This window comes from Balaenoptera ricei, chromosome 4 (assembly GCF_028023285.1).
Source record: "Balaenoptera ricei isolate mBalRic1 chromosome 4, mBalRic1.hap2, whole genome shotgun sequence".
Classification (NCBI taxonomy): domain Eukaryota; kingdom Metazoa; phylum Chordata; class Mammalia; order Artiodactyla; family Balaenopteridae; genus Balaenoptera; species Balaenoptera ricei.
This window is the reverse complement of record NC_082642.1, coordinates 113,610,748-113,630,546: the sequence shown is the minus strand read 5'-3', so window position 1 is coordinate 113,630,546 and position 19,799 is coordinate 113,610,748. Positions and strand designations below refer to the sequence as shown.

The 19,799-nt window shown below is 44.6% G+C and overlaps 1 protein-coding gene across 1 annotated transcript; it reads left to right on the top strand.

The window, feature by feature from the left end:
• Nucleotides 1-617: 617 nt before the first annotated feature.
• Nucleotides 618-19,778, top strand: NIT2 (nitrilase family member 2). Its single transcript, XM_059921287.1, has 10 exons — nt 618-695; nt 4,371-4,489; nt 6,052-6,172; nt 7,597-7,685; nt 12,618-12,711; nt 13,226-13,300; nt 14,399-14,477; nt 16,208-16,306; nt 18,978-19,033; nt 19,380-19,778. Exons 1-10 carry the CDS (start codon nt 689-691, stop codon nt 19,469-19,471), a joined length of 831 nt encoding a protein of 276 aa, XP_059777270.1. The 5' UTR covers nt 618-688; the 3' UTR covers nt 19,472-19,778.
• Nucleotides 19,779-19,799: the final 21 nt, after the last annotated feature.

Genomic DNA, 19,799 nt, shown 5'->3' with positions numbered 1-19,799 from the left:
TTTATTCCAGAGCATTAAAAAGAATAGCAAACTTTATTCGTTTTTTGATCTTTGATCCCCAAGCCTGACAAAAGCACAAACACACAAAACACAAAAATCAAAAAGCAATCCTGACTAATAAATGCAAATATCCTGAAACATTATTGGCAGATTTCAGCATATTAGAGGACTGAATTGTTGAGGATATTCTGTCTGAACCCAGTTTCTCTTTTCCCCTCCCCAATCACGTAGCAGCCTTGTAGTCCAATCCTACTGTCGTCTTGAGTGCCTAAATCAACCTAGATAATTCTATCCTCGTCACAGCGACTTGTTCAAATAGCCCAAGGTAATCAGCCTCTGGTATTTCCCCTGGCCACAGAGGTGATGCAACTAGCAAGAGGCTCAGTTCTTTCTCTGAGAATCGAAGAGGCCAGTTGTTAAACACTGACTAGCGCACCACCCGGATTTTGGTCGTCCCTTGCCTTCCGAGGATCTGACTACAAGGATGTTACATAAACAGCGGGCGATTAATAGGTGTTTGAAGCGCGCTGGAAAGAAAACACCCTCTCCGCGGAGCCAGCGGGCCCGGAGGCGGGGCGGGGCGGGGGCGGATCCTCGGACGCTGCGGCCCCGCCCCTCGCGGCGCCGGCGCGGTGGCCCGCAAACCTCCGCTCAGGCTCCGGTGCCGGTGGTGCTTCCCGGCAGAGCCATGGCAGGTAAGCAGCGCCGCGGCCCGAGCTTGGGCCGGAGGGAGGCTTCGGGTGCGGCGCCGGCGGACGGTCTCGCCGGCTCAGCCCCTCGCCTCCGCCTCGTGTCCCCGCCGCGCCCATGGCATTCCTTGCTCCGGTGGCCGCGGGGCTCGGGGCCCAAGCGTCGGGGCCGGCGGGAGCGGGCGGGGCGGGGAGGGGAGGCCGCGGAGCACAGCGCGGCGCACGTCGGGGCTTCCGGGCTTCCGGGAGGGCCGGCGGGGCCGCGGGAGCGTCGGGCCTGCGTGCCGGGTGGGCCCGCGCCTTGCGTCCCACTGGGCTTGTGTGAAACGGAAGGCAGAGATTCCAGGTGCGTTCCGGGCCCACCTACTCCAGATTCACCTGCGCGGGAAGGGGCGGGGGCAGGTGCTCATTTAAAATGCCACTTCCGCACCCTCCCTGTGGTCTTTCCTGTTTCTCACCGCTGCCCCCGCTCCGCGACCCAAAGACTGTGCACTTTAAGTAATTATTATACTTCTTCAAATGTGAGAGTTTGTCCCGTGGGATTCTTGGAGACTGTTGCTAGGTTTTAGATTGAGTTTTGAACGTGAGTTTTGCAAAGGCACCAACCCTGATTATTTGTAGTTTGAGCCCTGTCAGGTGAAAATGAAGCACCTGTTTTCTTTGATTCGCGCTTTTGTGGTAAGAGGACTGATTAATTTGCTCCACAGTGCGCCCCCCTCACACCCACTGCAGAATGCCCTCTTCTCTTGACAAAAAAAAAAAAAAAAAAACCAGGGCAAGTTTTTTCTGCACCTGGACCTTGAGCTTTCAGGTTAGGTATTACATGTTCCTTACCCATCCCCATTCTGGATCAGCCCCAGGGATGAGTTTCTAGCTGTATTTGTTCCCAGGTCTTTGCCTGATTCTTTTACATGAGGCAGTGGAGTGCTCTAGGCTCAAAGTCTGGAGATCGGGATTATTACAGCCTTGGCTCAGCGCATGTCAACAAGTCATTTGATCTCTCTGGACCTCAGTTTCCTGTCCTTTAAAATGGACATAAACTGTTCCTACCAAGGGCTAGTGAGGCTCCCTCAAGATGGTAAGGTTTGTGGAAGTGCTCTCTGTTTTGCATTTCAACCTCCTGGAGCGCAGTGCAAGTTGGTGGCTGAATGAACCCTCAGGATCAAGGTATAGAAGTCCTTTTAGGGACCTTCCAGGTAGCGCAGTGGTTAAGAATCCACCTGCCAATGCAGGGGACACAGATTCGATCCCTGGTCCAGGAAGATCCCACATGCCACGGAGCAACTAAGCCCGCGCACCACAACTACTGAAGCCCCCTCGCCTAGAGCCTGTGCTCCGCAATCAGAGAAGACCCCGCTCGCTGCAACTAGAGAAAACCTGCGTGCAGCAAAGAAGACCCAATGCAGTCAAACAAACAAAAAAAGTCCTTTTACACAGCTCCTTCTGAGTGTGACTGTATCTTTCAGAAGAGGCTGATCGACTTGAGAGCTGTGGTTCTTGGTGGGGTTGAGGGTGGTGTTGATCTGACTCCCTTGAGGAATGTTTTCAAGTTACATGACCTCAGCCCCACCCACCCAAAAACAAACAAGGTACTCATTCTGTCTACAGTCCAGATTTTGGCTTCTGGCTGTGCCACTCACTTTGTTGACTGCCTTCATGCAGCTTTCCCTCTGCAAGCCTCTTGTTTCCTCATCTACAAAATACTGTTAATGATACCTCACAGATGCTTCCTTGTGTAAAGGACTTGCATGTTCCTTCTGCTGTTTCCATGCTGGTCCCTTCACTTAAGATATTTTATCCTTTGTTCCCTTGGTAAGTCCTTAAGTTTTAGATTACAATGTATATTAGTATAGCCAGGGACCTGAAAATGAAAAGTATTTTCATTTTACTGCTGAGGAGATGAAGTGACTAGTATCTCATCCTCAGCCTCAAGGAACTCCCCAGTGGTGGAATTGTCCTGCTTCAGCCCCCCTGTGGAGCGGGTGCTTTGCAGCCTGTTGGGCAGTCCCAAGCCTGGTGCAGGACAGCTGCCTTTCTGGGTGTGATGGGCGAGAAAGGAAGCCATCAACAGAACCATGGTGGACTTCATCTTACCCTCCTTCAGAAGCAGAGACAAACCCACCTTCTAAGTTATCGTGGAGACCTTTAGTTGGTCTGTGATGTTTTAGTGACAGCTCAGGCTGTTTGCCCCAAAGTAGTTATCCCAGCTTTTGTTTCCTGTTTGGTTTTCATCCAGTCTTTGAAACTATTTGACAGACTGCATTCCGGGTTAAATTTAGTTCCTCTCAGTATATTTAGGAGAAACCAAGGAATGGAACATCTGAGTTTTCCTACTTTTAGGGTTAACCCTGAGCCAAACAGGCCTTCATCAAAGGCTAGGGTTTGTCGATGTTGCCTCCCTGGGGATGTTTTTACAGTTACAGGAGAGACCCAGAGAGAGAAGTCACTAATTGTGGGATTTCAGACTCCACAGCAGAGGCCGGGTAGGGAAGCGAGGCCAGGCCATTACTGATAATTCCTGAAGTTTTGCAAAGCTTTGTGGGTTACGACATGGCTTGGAACCTTTAATGTAGCCTTTCGTCAGACCATAAGCAAAAAAACTGTCAATCAGGGTCCAGGCAGGACTCAGAAACCACACCAGTCACTTGAACAGGAAAAGAATTCATATAGAGGACTAGTAACCAGTAAAAGGTGATTACTGTAAGAGCTAAAAGAGAACTGTATAGGAAAAGCAAATGGAGGGTGCGGCTACTACCTCAAGGAAGGAGTAAGCCTGGAGGAGCCGCTGACCTGCTTGCCCCAAGGCTGACAGCAGGTCTGGTTGGCAGAGCTGGCCACATAATTTGTGGGACTCAGTCTCCAATGAAAATGTGGAGCCCCTTGTTCAGATAGCGGGAAAAAACACTGTTCGGTTTTCCTTCCACAGTGTTTCTCTCAACCTCTCATGGTAGTTTTCATTTGCTACTTAATGTTGTGCTCCTTTGGGCACGGGAATGTTCATGGGGTGAGTGCACACCTGCCCAGGGGCCCTGCCCTGTGACTAGGCACATGTGCAGCCCACTGGTTGCCAGGCCCCCCCTCTACCTGCAGCTGGACCAGTGCAGTGTGTCCCAGCTGGTGACGGGGACGTCGAGACGGGCATGTCCGCTTTCCATGGGCCTGCTGCCCCAACTCACGGTGGAGCAGAGACTTCCAAAGGGGTTTCACCTGCTACGCTGGGAGGTGCTCAGCATCTGGACTGGGGATAGACTGGAGGCCCGAGGTCATATAATAAGGGATAGTTGCGTACTCAGACCCAGTCTTCTTTCTTCAAGCCACGTTCTCACTTGTAAGGCAGAAGCTGGCCCTGCCTGCTTCACTTCAGATTCTTGTGCCTGGAATGGACTTTGCCCACGGATGTGGCTGTGTCTCAAGGTTGCTCAACCTCAGCGTTATTGACATTTAGGACTGGATAATTCTTTGTTGTCAGGGACTGTCCTATGCATTATGGCATGTTTGGCAGTGTCCCTGACCTCTGCCCACTAGATGCCAGTAGTACCGCATTAGTTGTGACCATCAACAATGTCTCCAGACATTGCCAGATGCCTTGGGGGGCAAAATTACCTTCCACTGAGAAATGCTGCTCTATGTGATTCAGCAGTCAGATCTTCTGACAGCTGTTTTCTTTATCTTCATCCTCAGCTTTCCGCTTGGCCCTCATCCAGCTTCACGTTTCTTCCGTCAAATCAGATAACCTCGCTCGAGCCTGTGGCCTTATCTGGGAGGCGGCAAAGCAGGGAGCCAAGATAGTTTCTCTGCCAGTAAGTATGGAGGCAACCACCCCTTTCTGGGAACTGTTGTCCCAGCAGAATAACGTCTGCTAGCTCTGGTTGTCCTTCCGTGTCCTGGGGTCCAGCAAGGTCCTTTGGGGCCCCAGGATTGTTCCATGTTTGTCTGGAAGATGACCCTAGCCAGAGTCTTTGTGATAGGATGTGCCAGCATGCTTACAGGTTTTTAACTTTAGGTCACTTACTCGGTTCAGAAGCCTAGTAGGCTGAGGGACTTACCTAAAGCTGAAATACTCAGTGCCTCGGATATTTACCTTCTTTCCTTGTGTACTTAAGTCTTTACAGGACCAGGACATACTGATTTTAGCACTAAGCTTCCAACATTTAAAAAAATTGTTGAAAGTTGTTGAAAACTGAAAATTGTTAGAGACATTTTAGGAAGTCTGTGGTATCTTCTGAAGTGTGGTAAGCCAGTAGGACTCTGCATCTGTCTCCTACGTCATCTCTTTTAGAACAGAATCAGCTGAAGATTGCGCCACATTTGTTTGTCAGCAAGTACAGGGTCAGCCCCAGAGAAGGTCCTGCACGTGTCAGGACATGCATCTACTCGCAGAGGCCTGCTGGGGTCAGTGGGAGAACTATTCCCGAACACCCCCTACCCCACTATGGGGAGGAGGCAGCCGTTAGCAAACCCTGGAAAATTTTCAGGGCTAACTTGTTTTTTATTTTAGGCTCCAGGCCATTACAAGTGTGGCCAGTGAGTAGGAATCTTCAACAAGGGAGCTCGAGATCTTAATTTTGCACCGTGGGACTCACCTGTACTTGCACCTGATAATGGTCTCTTGTTGGTTTAAGTTGCTAGGGTTAAGAGTCTAAAGGCCAGGAGTGAAAGCACTTGAATTCCCCTCTACCTAACACGTGTTTTGTACAAGTTGGTGATCCTCGGCCTTGAGTTTCCTAGCACAGTGCCTGGTGCACAGGCAATCTCAGTAAATGCGAAATGAATGAACTAGAGTCGAAATCTAGTGGTTTTGCTTTTCTTTTATCACAGAGCTGTTGAGACATATTCAGGGGAGTGAGAGATTTTGCAGGATCGGAATGATAGTGCTGGAAGGGAGCTTAGAAATAGATCATTTTATACATGAGGAAACACCTTAACCTCTGTGGCTTTCAAAGCTTCTGTATTTTTAAAAAACACAGGCTTTATTACTTTACATAGTGAATAATATAGTATTGAGACTATGGATTCATCCTAACACCCAGAGTCCTGTGAGTAAGCCCAGTGGTAGTGGGGCCTGGGTGCCCAAGGCTGGGAAGGCGTAGTTCTCCTGCGGACTCAGGGAGAGGCAAGTGCGGCCTTTTGCCAAGGTGACCAGGATCTGGGAGAGCACGCTGACTTGTCTCCTCCAGCCCCACCTGGGCCAGGGGCCGAGTCCTGTCTGTGGCCACAGGCTCTTTAGCCCTGAGGTGTCCATGTTTTTCTTTTCGGCTGTGTTTTATCCCTTTGAGAGCTATGTCTTTTTACAGTAGAACTTTAAAGTGAGTTGGGTGTTTTGGTGTTTTTTTCCCCTTTTTCTCTTCCAACATTATTCTAGGAATGCTTTAATTCTCCATATGGCACGAAATATTTTCCTGAATATGCAGAGAAAATTCCTGGTGACTCCACACAGAAGCTTTCTGAAGTAGCAAAGGAGTGTGGCATATATGTCATTGGAGGTAACTTCCTACGCTCAAGGTATAATGGCCTAAACATTAAAAACATCTGAGTAACTTTTGTTGTTACATTTAAACCATGGAATACAAATTAGCTATCAAAAAGAATGAGGTAGATCTGTATTTAGGAATGCGGAAGGATCTTCGAGACACACTGTTCAGTGGAAAAAGAGCAAGTTTAATATGAAATGAGCAGGTACTTCCATATAGATTAATGCCCCACACAAAAGAAGGTTGTATGTTTTTATATGTATTTATGTATGTAAGACATAGTAAATACTGTAGAAGGACACACACCAAACTGATGATGATTTTCTCTGGAGAAGGAGTTGGAAGTACAGGGGCAGGTGGAAAGGTGGAAAGAGAAACCATATCTGAATGTCTTTCATTAATACAGTGTTAAGATTTTTTTTTTTTTCCCCATAAAGAGGCTGCATACATCAAAGCTAGCTTAGAGTATTAGGCTTAGTGAAGTAAGTCAGACAGAGAAAGACAAATACTGAATGCTATCATTTACATGTGGAATCTAAAAAAAGAAAACAAACGAATGTATGTAACAAAATGGAAATAGACTCACAGAGAGAACAAACTAGTGGTTACCAGTGGGGAGAGGGAAGGAGGGGAGCGGGAATATAAGGATGGAGGATTATGAGATACAAACTACTATGTATAAAATAAATAAGCAACAAGGATATATTGTGCAGCACAGATAGAGCCATTATTTTGTAATAACTTTAAATGGAGTAAAATCTAAAAAAATACATTGAATCACAATGTTGTACACCTGAAACTAGTATAATATTGTAAATCAACTATACTTCAATTTTAAAAAAGTAGCTTTATTTATGTGGTTTTGTTTAAATAAAGTGTTCTATTTGTTTAAATAAAAATACAATAAAACTCTGTTTAATATAGCAAACAAAATTATTTCTGTATTATCATATAGTAAGAATTAGAAATGAATAAGAGGTGGAGAAAAGGCAAAGCAAGAAGAGATAGAACTGCAGGAAGCATATTCAGTGATGGTAAGACTGGCTTACAGTCCCACCTCAAGACCTTTTTGGATACAGTTATGCTGCAAGACCTGGTGAATTTAAGTTGAGCAACAGTGAATTCCCCGTGTTGCACCAATGCTTCAGATTAAGTGTTGCTCAAGATCAAAGCCGAATTCAGAAACAGTTTGGTTAATTTTGAAACTTTTCTTTGGCATCTAACCTAATTATATTTCACCTACACTCCGAAGTTGGTCTCTGAAAAATCATATTCAAGAAGAAAAAAGCATGATTAAATAACCCGTAGAAGATAGTAAAGGTTATTGTTGGACCCAAGAAGATAGTAAACTTTATCAAGCCTTTGTCCTGTTATCACAAAAGAATGCTTTATTCAGAGTGTTTTCTGTGTCTGTGTGTTTCTCCTCTCAATGAAAGGTTCCATTCCTGAAGAGGATGCTGGGAAATTATATAATACCTGTGCCGTGTTTGGGCCTGATGGAACTTTACTGGTAAAGCACAGAAAGGTAAGTAGAGAATGTGGCAAGTCTCAATGCCTCTTGAGAATTCGCTTTGAAGTTCCCAGTAACTCTCATCATATGGTACACACATCAGGCATTTGATTAGTTGGCACAGGTGGCTATTCTTGGCTGTTGGCATTTTGATATAAATTGTAGACTAAGCCTATCAATTTCAGCCAAGGAAAAACCTACAGGAATTTTGATTAGGATGGTATTGAACATATAGTGATCACTCTGGGGAGAGTTGACATCTTTGCAGTAGAAGTGCATGCATATACATTTAGGATTGTTAAGTCTTCTTGGTAAGTTGATTCTTTTATCATTATATGTCTCTTTTTTTTTCCTCGTAGTACTCTTTGTCTTGAAGTTTAGCTCTGATATTACTGTAGCCACTCCAGCCTTCTTATACTTACTGCTTGTATGGTACATCTTTTTCTAATCTTTTATTTTCGGTCTGTATGTCTCTTTATATTTAAAATGCTTCTCTTGCAGACAGCATGTAGTTGGGTCTTGCTTTTTTTTCATTCTGACAATCGTTGCCTTTTAACTGGAGTGATTACTCTATTTATATTTAATGTAGTTATTGATATGGTTGGATTTTAAGCATATAGGCATTTAATTATTTTTTCCCTTTGTTCCTCTTTCCTGCATTCTTTTGGGTTGAGTAGTAGTTTCCTTTTTTTCCCTAAGTTGTTGCCCTGTGACAATATACACACTTATATTGTCACAGTCTACTTAGTTAATAATATATTCCTTCATGTGAAATTTAAGAAACTTGCAGTCATATAGGTCCTTTCGTTATGGTATGGTTTTCATACATATTGCATCTATATACATTATGAATCCCACAAAACACTAATTTTTAATTTAAGTAGTCATGTGTATTTTAAAGAAATTAAGAGAGAAATATTTGGTGTTTACCCAAATACTTACCATTTCTGGTATTTTAATTTTCTTCCTGAAGATCTTAGTTCTGTCTGGTATGTGTATTTTCAAACAAAAAGACCTCCTTTAGCATTTTTGTAGTGAGGATCTGCTAGCTATGAATTATCTTAGGTTTTATTTATGAATATACCTTTACTTTGCCTTTATTCTTTTTTTTTTAAATATTTATTTATTTGGCTGCGTCGGGTCGTAGTTGTGGCACATGGGATCTTCATTGCCCCACGGCATGTGGGATTTTATTTCCCCGACCAGGGGTCAACCCCGCGTCCCCTGCATTGGAAGGTGGATTCTTAACAACTGGACCACCAGGGAAGTCCTGCCTTTGTTCTTTTTTTTTTTTTTTTTTTTTAAACTTTTATTTATTTATTTTTGGCTGTGTTGGGTCTTCGTTGCTGCGCGCAGGCTTTCTCCAGTTGCAGTGAGCGGGGGCTGCTCCTCACTGTGGTGCGCAGGCCTCTCATTGCAGTGGCCTCCCTTGTGGAGCATGGGCTCTAGGCACGCGGGCTTCAGTAGTTGTGGCACGTGGGCTCAGTAGTCGTGGCACATGGGCTCAGTAGTGTGGCTCACGGGCTCCAGAGTGCAGGCTCAGTAGTTGTGGCTCATGGGCTTAGTTGCTCTGCGGCATGTGGGATCTTCCCGGACCAGAGCTCGAACCCATGTCCCCTGCATTGGCAGGTGGATTCCCAACCACTGCGCCACCAGGGAAGTCCCCGCCTTTATTCTTAAAAAAAGATTTTTGGTGGAATAGAATTCTGGGTTGACAGTTTTCTTTTTTTCCTCAGAAGTTTGAGAGATGTTATTATTCAGTTATCTTCTAGCCTCTTTTTTTACCCCCGATATGAAGTTAGTGGTAATTTGTATTGTTCTTCTGCATGCAATTCATGTTTTTCTCTACCTGCCTTCAAGGTCTTTTCATAATCTTTAGTTCTCACTATTTTGACTCCTATATTCCTAGATATGCTTTTCTTTGTATTTGTCCTGCTTTGTGTTTCTTGAATCTGTAAAATTTAAGTCTTTCACTGTATTTGGGAAACTTGGGGGCATTATTTTGTTAAATATTTTTCTGTCCCATTGTCTTCTTTTTTTTTTTTTTAATTAATTTATTTATTTATTTTTGGCTGTGTTGGGTCTTCGTTTCTGTGCGAGGGCTTTCTCTAGTTGTGGCAAGCGGGGGCCACTCTTCATCGTGGTGCGCGGACCTCTCACTGTCGCGGCTTCTTTTGCTGTGGAGCACAGGCTCCAGATGCACAGGCTCAGTAGTTGTGGTGCACGGGCTTCGTTGCTCCACGGCATGTGGGATCTTCCCAGACCAGGGCTCGAACCCGTGTTCCCCTGCATTAGCAGGCAGATTCTCAACCACTGCGCCACCAGGGAAGCCCCCATTCTCCTCTTAATGGGACTCCAGTTTTGATACTGTTCACCAAACCAGGTCACCAAGGCTCTGTTTTTTATTTTTGTTTTTCAACGCTTTATCTCTGTCTTCTTCAGATTGGGCATTTTCCATTGACCCATCTTCAGATTCACTGAGTCTTTCTTCTTTAATCTCCACTCTCCTGTAAATCAATCCAGTGAAATTTTTTAAAATTTCAGATGTTGAATTTTTCAGTTCTAAAATTTTCATTTCATTCTTTTTCATAGCTTTTATTCCCTACTGTATGTCCTGTTCGTTTATGCATTAAGAGCTTGTTTTTCTTTACTCTCTTGAGCTTAGTTTCAATGGCTGCTTTAAAGTCTTTGATAATTATCACATCTGGGTCTTACTGGGGTCTGCTCCATTGCTGCTTTTTCTTTAAGACTTTGGGTCATATCTTTGTGTATCTAGTAATTTGGATTGTATATTGGATTGTATGTTGTTGAGATTCTAACTTCTATTACATTCCCCTGAAAAGTGTTGAATTTTTTATTTTAGCAAGTAGTTAATTTGGGCATACTCAAACACCAAACTCTTTTTCCTTTGTGAGGTGGGTAGCAACTTCAGCTGCTCTGTTCTACTGTAAAGTTGTTTAGCTTTAGCTGGGCTGCTTGGAGTCTGCCCCACACATCTTTAGTTCATTAGTTAATCTAGTCAGAGATTTGGACAGATTTTATATGTAAAATTTAGGGCTGTTCTTTGGCTTTCTCCTTTTCAGTATTACCCCCTCACTTTCCACCTGCCATGAAACTCTATTCTCTGCTTCCTCAGCTGGTGTGATTGTGGGTAGTTGTCACCACCAGTCCTAGCAACAGCTGGGGCCTTGCTTCCAACTAAAAGCTGTAAACAAATGGGAAACTCACACAACACTAGTCCCTTCTTCCAAGTGTTGACTTCTCTTCGCTTTCTGCCTGATTTTGATTATTCTCAAGTGCTTTTAAGTAGTTGTTTTTTATTTTGTCCAGAGTTCATAGTTATCTGTGAGAAAGCTGGTCTGATAGGAGCCACTCTGCCATTAGTGGAAGAGGACCCAGCATTGAGCTATGTTTTTGTTTTTTTAAGTTAAGTATTTCTTTTTAATTAATTAATTAATTAATTTTTTGGCTGTGTTGGGTCTTCGTTGCTGTGCAGTCTTTCTCTAGTTGTGGAGCGCGGGGCCTACTCTTTGTCGCGGTGCGCAGGCTTCTCATTGCGGTGGCTCCTCTTGTTGCGGAGCACGGGCTCTAGGTGTGTGGGTTTCATTAGTTGTGGCATGCGGGCTCAGTAGTTGTGGTGCATGGGCTTAGTTGCTCTGCGGCACCTGGGATCTTCCTGGACCAGGGCTCAAACCCGTGTCCCCTGCATTGGCAGGTGGCTTCTTAACCACTGAGCCACCAGGGAAGTCCCAGCATTGAGCTATTAACCCAACTCTTTAAAGTGCTTGTTTTCAGAATTGAGTTTTCCAGTCCATGAATATGATATATATCTCTCTCTCCATTTACTTAGGCTTTCTTTAATTTCTCTCAAATTTTTTAAATAGTTTTTTGGGTATAGTCTTGTATATCATTTACTAGATTTATTCCTAATTGGTATTTCTTGATGCCCTTTCATTTTCTGTTTCTTGCTAGTGTAGAGAAGTAGAACTAATTTTTAAAATATTGACCTTGTATGTAGTACCCTTGCTTAAACTCATTCATTCTAATAATTCATCTGTATATTTCCTTTGACATTTCTTAGGTATACAATTATATCATCTGAGAATAATGGCTTTTAATTTTTTCCTTCTAATATTTATCCTTTTTATTCCTTTCTTTTGCCTTGTTGCTTTGGTTAGGACCTCTGGTACAGTGTTGAATAGCAGGTGTACTTACCTTGTTCCTGATCTCAATAGGAGAAGGGTTTTAATGTTTCACCATTAAATATGATGTTTCCTTAGATTTTTTTTTGCAGATACTCTTTATCAGATTAAGGAGGTTCCCTTCCTAGAAGGGAACCTGTTCTGTTTTTTAAATAAGAATGGATGGAGAAGTTTACCAAATGCTCATTATGCACCTCTTAGGATGATCATGACTTTTCCCCTTTATTTTGTTCATGTGGTAAATCACATTGATTGATTTTTTTAATGTTAAATCACATTTGCTTTCCTTGAATAAATCCAATTTGGAAGTGATGTGTTTCTTTTTAATATATTGCTGCATTGGGTTTGCAAAATTTTACCTATTTTTGATTGCTCACCCACTCTCCACCTCTTCTGCCAATGTATCAGTTTGATTCTGATTCTGAGAAGTCTTCACTTAGCATTTACATTGAGTTAAAAAAGCTGCACATTAATTGCTTTCCATAAGAAATCTAGATGTTGATTTGCACACCACTAAGGAAACAAGGGTCATAAAACCTACAGCATCATTTTTCCAGTTCCCTGTGTTAGAAATTATTTTGATATGATGTCAGTCAGCTTGTGGGGTGGGTTGTGGGCAGATTGGGGGTGCTGTTTGTACAGTTGATCTTAGAACACCCCCATTGCTGGCCATGGAAAGATGTTTGTTATTATTGCCATGAACCCTGCAGAAAAGAGGTAACCGAATCCATTATTTGTGATGCAGCTCCATCTGTTTGACATTGATGTTCCTGGGAAAATCACATTTCAAGAATCTAAAACATTGAGTCCTGGTGATAGTTTCTCCACATTTGATACTCGTACGTACCAGATAAGTTCACCTCTTTTAGCAGTCCCTGTAGAAGAGGATCAGGTAGTCCTGTTTTTCACTTCTCTCCCTTCCCAACCTCTTTACAAAACCTGACTGAAAGGCCAGAAGTGAGAAGGGCAGAGAATGGTCAGAGATCTAGAAAGGGGGGGCTGAATGGAGAACGAAGGGTTTGACATGATTTTGTTCTTCCATTTGGTCACAGCCTTTTATTAGTATGATAGCTTCCAGCCTGTACCCATTAGGCCACGATTGAACACCTCCCACTTAGATAAGAAGCATTCAGTTAGAACGAATTTCTCATCTCTGCTTTGCTGTTGTAAGTGATGTTTTCACGAGGTGAAGTCCAGGCAGGAATAAGCTTATATATTTTCTCCATCCATGGGCCCTGCGTGAATGTATTCCCGTCAGGGTTTTGTGATCATTAGATCTTGGAGGCTTTCCCCTGCTGCACCATGAGGCAGGAGCTTAACTTTTTGTTTGTACATTTTCTGTTTGGAAAACAGCTTACTGCAGAGTGGGCCTGGGCATCTGCTACGACATCCGCTTTGCAGAGCTGGCACAAATCTATGCACAGAGAGGTAAGGCAGCACTACAGTTATGTTGTGTAAATGCTTGGAGGTTTAATTTGGGCTGGTCTTTGTGGGTAGAGGGAACCCTTGGTCAGAAAACCTGGAGGAGAGGTCTTAATTTCTCTACCTGCATATGAATTCTCAGACTTCTCCTGCGTATGGACAGTATGGTTTTTTGGGGGTTGTAATTTAACATGCCACATAGCTGAGGGAGGAACCATACTCCTAAACTAAACCTCTGCTCTACCCTTTGAGCCCTTCTTGCTACTGTGTTTGGAAAGAGTCACTCGGGGCCCAGTAGAAATGGTCTACGTGCACATGGCTTTCACCACTTACTAGTCCTAGATGTTGGGTAGTTGAAATGTAGTCAGTGACATTTTGGTCCAGAGGAGCGTCCTACCATCCTGGAGAAGCACCAAGTCAGATCAGAAGATTTGGGTTCTGGTTCCAACTCTTCCCCTTAATGGGCACAATACTTTGGGTAAATTACTTTATCTCTGGAGAAATGTGCATCTCCACAGGAACAGTGTGAAGATTAAGGAGAGAGGACTTACAGAATTCCTCATATGGTACTCAGCAAATATTAGCATCCCTACTAGACTGCCAAAGATACTCTGATTCCAGTTTATCTGTCGGTGAAAGTGAAGTGGGTGCAAACAGTTTGACTCCCTGCTCAGCAGAAGGTGGAGGCACAAGGGCTCTGGGTTGGCAGTCTCAGCTGAGTCTTAGCAGTAAGCAGTAGAGCCCCTACTCTGCCCCTCGTTTCCATTTGACAAGCATCACAAAACATGGTCCTTGGCCATGGGAGCTGACCACATGATGCTGAGAGGAATTCGAATGACAGGTTCTCCACTTTTTTAAAGCAAAGTCACATGTTGTGGTTTTGGTTGTCGATACCACTTTTCTTGCGTGTATGTGTTTTGTGTCTGTGTGTCTAGAGGAATTTAGAGCCATACTTAATGCTGCTGACCCTGTCTGACTTGGCTGAATCTTTTTATGCCTGGGGAAGTTTGAGTTTGGTCCCTGCTGGGTAAGGAATAGAGGGAGGGGCTAGTGTGGTTGGGTGTCTACCTGCATCTGCTCTTCTTTGGCCTTTCTCTCCCCAAGGCTGCCAGCTGTTGGTATATCCTGCAGCTTTTAATTTGACCACCGGACCAGCCCACTGGGAGTTGCTTCAGCGAGGCCGGTAAGAAAGCATCTTAAGCATACCTTCAGGCGTCTCAGTGTTTCTTTGTGGAAACATTTCCAGTTTGGTGGAAGCACCAACCTTCCCCGTATGGAATGCTGCCTCTGACTCAGAATGCCCCGGCATCCAAATGCAGTTCAAAAAGGTGACTCTTTTCATCTTCCAGTCCCAAAGGAGGGCTTCTAGTGTAGGGCACCGTCTCCTCAGAAGCCACAGCACCAGTCTCATGGATTCTGGGGACTGTGATTTTTGAATTTCCAAGAGCATTCACTGCATCAGGTGGGCAGCAATTTCATTTTTCTGTGTTCAGGCATGGATTGGTGTCTCTGATACAGTTGCCAGCAACTTTTACAGAGAATTGGAGACCCACGGAATGTATGTGTCCGAAGCCAAGGAAAAGGCAGGGGTTATTTTAGCCTGACAGCCCTAGGGAGAGACTTGTGGTCTGCACCCCGCGGACCCTGTGCTGCTCAGATTGGGTGTCTATCCTACTCCATCCTCCATGGTGGCCTGCTAGTCTTGGCACTGTGCCAGGAAACTCGTCATAAGTTCTCGTTCTTCTAACCTCTAAGTCCTGAGCATTGCACAGCTACGTTGTGCACGTCACAGTTGCTGTTTCCCTAGTCCCCTGAGGCTGAGGAGTGGTGAAGGGCAGATGGCAGAGGTGCGTGTAACATGGAAGGGAACAGGAGTGTGACTGTGTAAAGTGCTCTGCAAAACAAGAAATGCTGGTCAGAGATGACAGTATTTTTCCATTAAAAGATTTTTAAAGTGAGGTGTTCTATACTTACAGAAAAGTGTACTAGTTTTAAGTTTACAGGTTAGTGAGTTTTTACGTATGTATTCACCTATGACCAAGATCAACGTCTCGAACATTTCTAGCGCCTTGCAATGCTCCCTTTTGCTCCTTGCCAGTCAGTACTCCCTTCTCTCCGCCCAGGGGTAGCCGCTATGCTCATGCCTGGAGATGGTGGTAATGTTTATTGGAAGGGGAGGTAGGAGTGTCTGGCTGGTTGCATGACGGAAGGCGGGGTAGGGGTACGTGATACCCATGAGGATTAATAAGCGCTGCCTTGCTGAAAGCGAGAGAAGCTTGGGAGAGACTGGGATGGTCTGGCCTGAATCTGCTGATTGAGCCCAGAGGGCTCTGGGTCAGGTGGCTTTGGTGCATCCGGCCGCCACCCGAAATTCTTGCCTAATTTGAGACGATGGGGCTGCCACATTGGCATGGAAGTGCCCTGCAGCCCTGCAAGGTGTGTTGTCCCAGAGCAAGGCCAGTCCGCTCTCTCTGGCCACCGTGACTGCATTAACCAGAGAAGCTCTGCTCTTTACATGTTACAGGTTGGCTCAGGCCGGGGCTTCTCGGCTTCGGCAGTACTGACATCCTGGGCTGGATGACTCCTTGGCGTAGGGGCTGCCCCGTGCATTGCAGGGTGCTTAAGCAGCACCCCTGGCCTCTACCCACTAGATGCCAATAGCAGTCCCTTAGTCGTGACGGTCAAAAATGTCTCCAGACACTGGCACACGTCCCCTGGTGGGCAAAATTGCTCTAGTTGAGAACTGGCTTATGCAATAAGATCTTTTTGGAAGAGAGGGTTCTGTGGCTTCCACATCTGAGCCAGCCTGTCCTGTCCTAGTTTTTGAAAGAAGGATCTGTACACTTAGGATAAAAAGTCACAGATCTATATAATCACTGTATAATTTACCTCTTTTCTGTCCATTAACTACAGTGCTGTTGATAATCAGGTGTACGTGGCCACGGCATCTCCCGCCCGGGATGACAAAGCCTCCTATGTTGCCTGGGGACACAGCACCGTTGTGAGTCCTTGGTGAGTTGGCTATGCGGGGACAGGCTCACTAGGAGCTCGGGAGGTGGCACTTGGGCAGGTGGGCTGATTCCTGACTGGTCCTGCCCCTCCCTGCACCCCCATCTCCCCACATGCCTGCCAGGTCTCCAGGTCTCTCAGTGAGAGAAGCTTCCACTTGAAAACCATGTGAGAGAGAAACGGTCCTGCTCTCCTGACTGAGTGCTTGGCCTCAGCCCTCTTCTGAGTTTCTAAGTGACTTTTAATGTCAACCAAACTTGGAAACAAGGCAGCAGTCACGGGTGGGTGGTTTTAGTAAAAGAGGCTCCCAAACTCTTGGCTTTTGGTTAAAATTTAGACTAGGTTACTGGTCCTAGGGCAGGAATGAGTTGCAGGTTGAGGATTTTGCTCCCTGCATAATGATGAGAGGAGAGTGGAGGATGGGATGAATTAAGGGGAGCTGTGAACTTGTCCTCTGTGAGAGGGAAAAGCATTTTATTACTTAGTGAAACCAGCATGGAAGTCTGCCCAGATACATATACAGTCCTATGTTAATAGACATATCTTACTGGCATTTGTATAGTTTACATAGTAGTTTCACACACATTATCTCAACGTGAACTCTCAGGGACTTATCTTTATTTAGCCCAGTTTATAGATGGTAGACTTGAAGTTTACAGGATAAAGTGGCTAGAACTGGTGTTTGGATCCAAGACTTTTGAATTCAGAACTGAGATTTATTCCATACTACTTCTCATATGTCTGTATGATTACAGACACACAAGCACACACACACAGATATGTTTTTCTACAATTTCAGGATAAATATACCAGTAACAAGGCTGCAAAGGCTTAAATGTCACTGTGGGGTTCCTAAAGTTTCTCTCTGCTGACTTTACAGGACCCACAGATTAAAGTGTGTGGTGGGGAAGGCCTTGGAAGATGTGACCAGCGAGAGAGTCCCAGTGAGCCTCTTGCACACTAGGATTTGGGAGGCATTGAAAGATTGGAAGGATTGAGTTGGCTTCAGAATTTTCTTAAACTTGACTCAAGTTCCTCTGCAGATGTTAGTGATCAGCTTCCTGACCTTTCGGGCAGCTCTGCTCCCCAGCTGGTTCTCCTAATGGACTCTTACTGATCAAGCTGGCTGCTGTGACACAAAGTAGTTGTATAAGATTTACCTTTATTTCTTCCTTTTCAGAATTCCCCCCATTCGGTTTGGGAGCCCTCTGGCTTATATCAGCGTTGGGATAGGTGCCTGGGGTTAACATAGAGATCTTTGAATGCCAGGGCAAATGGGGAAGAAACAGAAGAGACTAGAAAAGGATTCAGTTAAATGGCATTAATGATGGTGTTTGTAGCTCATTGTGCCAAAAATTTGTGGCCATCTGGTAGATGGAACCAATTATTATGTCAGATTGTTTGTTGTATCAGATTACTTTGTTTTGTGCTTTGGAGAAATTTCATTTCACAGATATGTTTTTGAAGCTCTGTTTTGGGCCAAGAGCCTCAGCACTGGAAAGAGTTTTCCAAATCAGCTTTTCCTCAGATTTATGGAGTGTTGCTGTTTCCAGTGTGGAGTTCCTGCCAGGGCATGGTTCTACCACTTCTACCCAGGCCCCATAGGTTGAAACCTTTCCCTCGAAACCTGAAAGCCATTAACATAGGGATCCAGGGATCACAGGCATGAGCCCAGAGATCCAGGCAGATCTGGGCCCTGCCCAGGGCTAGCCTCACCATCCGCATGGTTGGGTAGCAGCCTTGGGAGGTGTGAAGAAACAGAGCGAGACTACCCTGGTAAAGGGGTCTTGAATGTACTCACGAGGGGACAGATGGAGCTTCCTGTTGGTTATAGGTGTCTCTATTCCCAGATGTTTACATCTGTCGACAGAAATAATAAATAATCTATAATAGGAATAGAAAAGAGTTTTATTCAAGCCAAACTGAGGGCTGTATGTAGCCTTTGAGACAGCCTCTAAGATAGCTCTGAGAAACTGTTCTGAAGAAGCATGGTTTGCTGCACAGTTTTATATCTTGTCAGAACAAGGAATGTCAAACACAACAGGTGTACATTCCTTCAAGATTTCAAAAAAAAAAAAAAAGATCAGCATGTATACAGCAAGTGGTATGGCCTTGGTGCTTGGGAAGGGAGCCTTACATAGAAAGAGTATTAGCATTGATGTCTCAGGAAGGGAGGCATTTATTTCCATCTTCAGAATGAACATTCTTCACTTCTGGACCCTTTTCTTTAATGGTTAAAGCAGATGTACAATGTGTGTGTGATAGGCCACGAGACAGGCTGTTCTAGTTAGCATAAAGTTTAAGTTAAATGATGTATAAGCCAGAATAACTTCCCCATACCTCATTATGTGAAAATTTCTTCCATCACATCTTAGAATAATTACCATTCCCTAGCAGTTTGCAGGTTACAAAATATACTCCATAGTTTTCTCACCAAGCCCTCACAGAGCTCATATTTCCACTTTATAGGTTAGGAAATGGAGATTCCAGATGACTTGCCACAAGGCCACACAGCTACTTCAATGGTAGAACAGGAATTTATGCCCCTATCTTCTTGTTTTAAATCTCAGATTCCTTCCCCTTTGGCCTGTGAGATGGGGAGGAAAAACAGAGAGACCTTGAATATCAGCAAACATCAGAGAATCCACTCATTCTTCCCCTGAATCTTTTTCAGGGGGGAGGTCCTCGTCAAAGCTGGCACTGAAGAAATGATCGTGTATTCAGACATAGGTAAGGTTAGCTCTGGCACAGTTTAGGTCTCTGGTGTCCCCATTCTCTGAGGCCAGACTCCATAGCTGTGAAACCCTGTCACCTGGAGGGGCGCCTTTTTGCCCCACCCTCCTCATTTATCCTTGGTTCTCTGGCCAGGCCCCGGGGCTGTATCTCAGCCTGAGTTTTCTTGGTTTGGTCTGAAATGACTACAGGGGCAGTGCCAGGCTGTCTGTGCCTCCAGACGAGGCCTGTGAGCAAATTACTTGTTGAGGCTCTGGTTGTTTTTATAGTGTTTGGGGAAGAAATTCCCGTCGGTCGGTAAGGAATTACATCTTACTAATACTGCACTTTTCTGTTTTTGCAGACCTGAAGAAGTTGGCTGAAATACGCCAGCAAATCCCCATTTTTAGCCAGAAGCGATCAGACCTCTATGCAGTGGAGGCGAAAAAGCCCTAATGTTTATGTTTCCAACGTGTCATGAAACAGGAAGATATGTTTCTACAACATAATCAACTCCCTTCTGAATTCTTTAATGGAGATTCTTTTTTTTTTTTTTTTTTTAACTTCAGCCTTTTCCCTTCCTGGATAGGAAGCTCTCTGTTGAGATGGTGGAGCACCAACTGATGCTGGTATTCTCCACACCGTATTAAATAGTCAAAAAGGACTCAGGCTGGTGGAGACGAGCAGAAGGCAAGGGGATGGCTGTAAGTTTTCCATGTTCAAGTTGTCTCAAAGCAGTTAGTAAAAGTATCAGATCTTGGTATCCCTGATGGTTGATTCACCA

Bases quoted from the DNA above. Each gene is read 5' to 3' on its own strand.
- NIT2 (XM_059921287.1), top strand. The intron at 7,686-12,617 runs GTAAGTAGAGAA...TTTGTGATGCAG, and splicing joins TACTGGTAAAGCACAGAAAG to CTCCATCTGTTTGACATTGA. The intron at 12,712-13,225 runs GTACGTACCAGA...TTTGGAAAACAG, and splicing joins TTTCTCCACATTTGATACTC to CTTACTGCAGAGTGGGCCTG.